The sequence below is a fragment of the Sesamum indicum genome, linkage group LG9, assembly GCF_026168435.1.
Source record: "Sesamum indicum cultivar Baizhima isolate 11 linkage group LG9, ASM2616843v1, whole genome shotgun sequence".
In the NCBI taxonomy this organism is placed as follows: Eukaryota; Viridiplantae; Streptophyta; class Magnoliopsida; order Lamiales; family Pedaliaceae; genus Sesamum; species Sesamum indicum.
The window spans coordinates 19,163,972-19,169,907 of NC_142665.1; the positions used below are offsets into that span (position 1 = coordinate 19,163,972).

The 5,936-nt window shown below is 34.8% G+C and overlaps 1 protein-coding gene across 2 annotated transcripts; it reads right to left on the reverse strand.

The window, feature by feature from the left end:
* Positions 1-391: 391 nt before the first annotated feature.
* LOC105178381 (uncharacterized) lies at positions 392-5,682 on the reverse strand. Of its 2 annotated transcripts, none has more exons than XM_088884611.1 (5): positions 5,208-5,682; positions 4,273-4,774; positions 3,588-3,789; positions 1,635-2,117; positions 392-964 (listed from the first exon to the last, which is right to left on the reverse strand). In XM_088884611.1, exons 1-5 carry the CDS (start codon positions 5,596-5,598, stop codon positions 539-541), a joined length of 2,004 nt encoding a protein of 667 aa, XP_088740737.1. In that variant the 5' UTR covers positions 5,599-5,682; the 3' UTR covers positions 392-538. The 2 variants fall into 2 exon arrangements, with proteins under 2 accessions (XP_088740737.1, XP_088740738.1); XM_088884612.1 differs by having other exon boundaries at positions 743-956.
* Between the last annotated feature and the right edge of the window lie 254 nt (positions 5,683-5,936).

Below are 5,936 nucleotides of genomic sequence, written 5' to 3' on the forward strand. Positions count from 1 at the left end.
GACTAAATATGTAGAGTTTTTTCAATTTTGATACCATCTTAAAAATACCGTAAAATAAGGAATCGTAAGTGTTGAACATCTTGTTCTACCGAACTAAAAATTGTAATTTCGCCACTACAAAAAATGCAACAGTTAACCATGGACAATTGCCATAGTTAAAAACAAAATAGCCGTAGTAAATAGCTATTGAAACATTTTACTAATGGCAAAATATTTTTGCCATGGCCAAAAACTTTTTCTTGATAGAAAATCTATGTTTTTGCATCGGATTTATTTAATCGTGGTCGATAAAAATTATTTACCGTACTATTTAGTTCATAACTATTAAAATTGTAGCCAATAATCATTTTTTTTATCTAGTGCATGCTTTCTTACTATTGCCAGTGTCAAATGATCTAATTTCATCTTTGCATGAAAACCTAAATCCAAAGAATTACATTAATCGATCCAATCTTCGAACAAGAACAAATGATACACGCCTTCTTCAGACATTATTTGTCCGTAGCATGAATGGATGTGCAAGATTAGTGCCACCTAATTAAACCCTAAAGGGCACAAGATCAATGTCAATATCTTCAGGTACTCTTCTCTGTGGTGGGAACTTGGGGAGAAGGCTGGCTATGCGCTTCGCCGTTTCCAAATACTTGGTGTATTTGCGTAACAATTCTTCTTCCATGCCGATCACTGTCGTCTCATCTTCCTTATATTCCTGCAGCTCCAATTCCTTGATCATGCTGGCTAAGGTTGTTCCCCTCAGCACAGTGTTGTTGTAGTACTTGTCTTTGACTGCGGCTTTCTTGAAAGTCCAAGTACCTTTTCTCCAGCTGAAATGATACCAAGGCAGGAATCTCTGCCCATATATAGCTACGAATTCGATTGCTGTAAGAATGAACTCAAATTCTTCCTCCGACATGTAGAAAGGGAAGCTCACTCTTGTCCACCCGGGCTTTATTCCGCTATAACCCTGTCATCGGATCAGAATGCAACTAGGACTAGGTACTCAAACGTCCGTACTAGAAGAAATATGACTTTATTATATATGATTGATTATCATGTGAAGCCACAACAATTATCATAACTAAAAATCATGGAAAATGGGTCTTTGCCGTAGCAAATATTGTGAAAATTATAATTTTAGTCCCGCGGGATAGGGACTCAACACTTTTAGTTCTCTACTTTATAGAATTTTTTAAATGACCACAAAATTGAGAAAACTCGATATGTTTAGTCCTTTACTTTATAGGATTTCCAAAATGGTCTCGAAATTGAGAAAACTCGACATGTTTAATTCTATGTTCAAGTTTTTGTAAAGCATAGGACATGGGACTAATTAAATGTATCGAGTTTTTTCAATTTTAAGACCATTTTAAAATTTTCGTCGAACAGAGGACTAAATGTATCAAATTTTCCTAATTTTAAGATTATTTTAAAAATTTCGTAAAGTAGATAACTAAAAAGGTGTTGAATCACATATCCTATGGTACTAAAAAGTAATTTCGCATTGAAACTTTTGATTTCATTAATTTGATCGTAGTGAACAGCGTTGATTTAAGGCATGTTTATTTATAATGTAGGAAATAATCCAATTTTTTGCAGCGTTATGTACTAATTATGGTGAATAAACAAGGACTCACCTTTTCGATGGCCGACTTAAAGGCGAGAGAGTGGGGCTCATCGACGTTGAGCAAGCTGTGGCCGTAAGGCCCTGCACAAGCACAGCCTCCACGGGCCTGGATGCCGAATAGGTCGTTGAGGAGTTTGGCCACGAAAGGGCCGTGCAACGGCTTATCTACCGTGTTTCCGGTCTCTCTCCACAGGTCGAGGCCTGCTTTGGCTTCTTGGCCTGTCTTGTGTGATGATGAGGAATAGGTGGTCGAGTATACAAGGAAAGACAAAATGGCCTGTCTCTTGGCAGTGGTGTTCCCTAGAACCCAAATGTGTGGGTTGGGGAGAAGTCTATCCAGCGCTCTTGCAATGTAGCTGCTCTCCAGAATTTCAATGGGTTTGTAGCCTATGTATTCCTTTGTCCAGAAAGCCAGTTCTGCTCTTACTTTCTGGATGATTGGTGGAGTTCCTGCGTCTTCCCTTTCCTCTATGTTGTCTGCGTATATGGTGTCCTGAATTTGGCAAAACACCCATTATGGATTAATTAGTAAATGTTGCTACACACAAATTAGATTATTTCTTACATTATAGATTATTACAATTCAAAAATTATAACAAATCAATATTATCAACCACGTTCAAATAAAACTAATATAGATACATAAAATTTGGATCATATTTAATCAACATTCGCCGTGAGTTAATCATCTATGGCCAAAACATTTGTCATAGTCTTATTCAAACCAGGTTTGGCGATTTAACCAATCATAGAGCAAGTATGATACACTTGACATGTGATTTGTCACTTTCCCTTAACTGTACACCAATCACATAACAAGTGTATTTGCAATTGTCATATAATTGGTTCAGATAAGTCTAAACCTGATATAGGTTAGAGTTTTTCAATTTTCAACTGTACCTAATGTTTTTGCTTCGTTTGTAAATCTAACGGTTAGCATTCATTGTAATTTTTTACTTTTAACTATGGTAATTAACCATAACAAAAGCCATATTTCTTCTAGTGTGCTGAGTAAAATTCCTAATCCATACACTACAATAAAAGTTGATTATTTTCTATATTATGAATAAATATGACTTAAAAACTATGGATTTAAATCAATGTTATTTACCACAGCAAACAAAATCAATTTGAAAACTTAAATTTTGGCCGTATACAATTAATAATATTTATCATGGTTTTAAGCAATGATCAATATTTTGGTCTTACGTGTAGAAACAACGATCAATAGATATGTATTCGTAATTAATTAGTATTTTTCCATATTTTTTTTAATTATGACAAAAAAATCATATAATTGATAATGATACTAAAGAGAAAATTGTAATTTCGGTCTCAAAAGGTAAGGTGGTACACAATATTAATCTCATACTTTTTTAAATAGCCTACATAATTAGTCCCACACTTTAAAAAAACATTGTGAAGTTAGTCCCAGTATTGCCACACTTTAGAAAAGCATTGCAAAGGTAGTTTTGATTTTTTTTATAATATATATATATATATTATTTTTATTTAAAAGTGTAAATTACAATGAGTTCTCTTAAATTTACATTAATTATGAATACACATTATTATTTAATAAATCATAAATATTTCGTAATATTTTATAAAATCATGTAATTCTTAATTGGAGATATGAAATTATCAATTTTACCTTTGTATGCTTTTCCCTTAATTCAGTAATCAAAAGTATCGAATATTAATGAATTTAGGCCACGTACTTATATCAAAATTTAATAAAAATAAAACAAAATCTAACTAGTAAACAAAAATTAAAAAAAAAAAAAAAACGTAACAACTATTGTAAAATCTTAATGAGTATTAAAATTATTATTCATATCAAATTCTTTCTCCATCATTGTCGTCGTTTAGTCTCTCAATCATCTAAAAGGGTAAAAAGCTGTGGGACCCCTTAATCTATATATGTATAGAATAGGGTGGGTAGCAGCAGAAGAAGACTTGCCTTCTCGTTATAACCATTGACGAAATTAACAGTTCCGCCACCACAAGTTGACGGCGGTGAAGAGCCCAGCCGGTAAAGGGCCTTGCTCATAAGCAGTATCCCCGGTGACCCCGGACCACCCACGAACTTGTGTGTGCTCAAGAAGATTGCATCGTATCCGTCATTTTCGCCTGATCTCATATCGATCTTCGCGTAGGGCCCACTGTAATATTACATCATATATATATATATATATATATATTAAGCGGACATAGCTGTCTCCACATAAAATTAAATATATTATTAATTAATAGAAGGTAATTGTACAGGGGTAAATTTATTTGTTTATTTATAATATTATAGGATAAATTATTATTCACCCTTTAACAATATATATAATTAATGATAATATTAATATCCTATTTAACTTTTATTAATATATTCTGTTTTTTCTGCAATGAGAATTAGGGAGATATATAGAAAATTTATTAATTATGTAGGGTTTAGTATAAATATACTTGGCTAGGAAGAAAAATATTAATGCATCCGATCTTAATTATAGAGAATGTTTTGTATTTTTTATTTTAATTAGCATATATATTATATGTACAAATATTATGTTATTTATTTTAATTAAGAAAATATTTTATAACGTTTCACTTATATACGGCCATACAAAATCAATCCAGCAAGAAAAATCGTTCACCTTGCTGCAAAGTCGAAACAGGCGAGCCCTCCGACCTGGTGGAGGAGGCAGGCAACGGCGCGAGTGTTGGTACAAATTCCGGTGACATTGCTACAAGCGGAGAAGGAGCCAAGAATCGGGCGGTTCTTCCCCTTATAGAAATCGAGTTTTCGTCTCAATTCCTCCATGTCGATCAAGCCGCGGTGGTCGAGGCCGATCTCCACCACCTCCGCCAGGCTCTGCCGCCATGACAAGATGTTAGAGTGGTGCTCGTAGGGCCCGACAAACACCACCCATCTCTCTTCATTACTCAAACATTTCAACACTCTTTCCCTCAGGATTGAGGGGATGGCTATTCCCATCACTTCTTGGAGCCGTTTGATGGCTGCCGTCGAGCCCGACCCGCAGAATATGATGGCATCATCTTCTCCACCACCTAAGCATTTCTTCACGTAGTTGGATGCTTCATGCACCATTTTAGTCGTCCTATACCCCACGTAACTATCACTCGTGTGACTATTGCCTGTCACGTACAAACTAAATAAATTAAAATATTTCAAAATCATATCGTATTTTTTATTCCATTTAATATATACACTATAAAAATATTTAAAAATATATTTTATACACATATCATGTATATGTTTATTGAATGAAAAATATAACATGATTTAAAATAAAGAATTCAATCGAATAACTATATGATAAATACCGTACACGCACCTCAGCTAGCCCGCCCATCCCATGGTGCGGGCATTAGTGTTAGGATGAATATCTCAATATTAATATAAATATATGATAAATTTGATGCTTTATGTAATGAGTGAACAAATGATTGATACCTATTAGACTGCCTGGATACCTATTTTAATTTTCATAGGGATAAAAATTTGAAGAAAAACACCATACAAATAACACAATAAGTCAAAGTTTTAATAAACTTAAAAACTCAGTACCATAATAGGGAAGTAAGTAGGTGGCGATATAGTTCTCAATGCAGCGGAGGGAGCGGCCGGAGGCGGTGTGATCGGCGTAAGTGAGGCGGCGCCTCCCGAACGGGGTGTCGAATTCTTCAGTCCCGCCGATGATTTGAGAGCGGAGCCAGCGGAGCTTCTTCTCAGTGGACTCGTTACTTCTGGGGAAGTCCTTGTCGAGAACCTGAAACGATTCATCGAGCCTGTTGCTGCTGAAATCATGACGATCATCATCGTCGGTGGAGCTCATGTTGCTTGTACTATGATCACTCATGATCTCTTGATGTACAAAAGCATTATGGCTACTGTTGAGGTTGTCCCTCGACAGATGATCGTGATGATGACGGTGATGATGTTCGAACTCCATTTTCATGGTGAAGATATATAGGGTTTGGTATTGGTTTTATGGAGTGTGTCTATATATATATATATATATATATATAGAGAGAGAGAGAGAGAGAGAGAAGTTTGAATACTTGTAATAATATGTTATGGAGAAGAAGTAGAAGTATATATATAGAGTTGGTAATGGGACAGTTGGAACATAGAAAAGTACAGAAAAGTTGGGTGAGAGTTTACGATTAGATATAAATTTGTGATTTTTGTCTGTGGGTCAAATAGCAGGCTGCAAATTGGATAGGACCTTTCCCACTGTTGAAGTCCTCGTTAACAATAACTTTTTAATATAATGTTATTCAAATAATAATAATT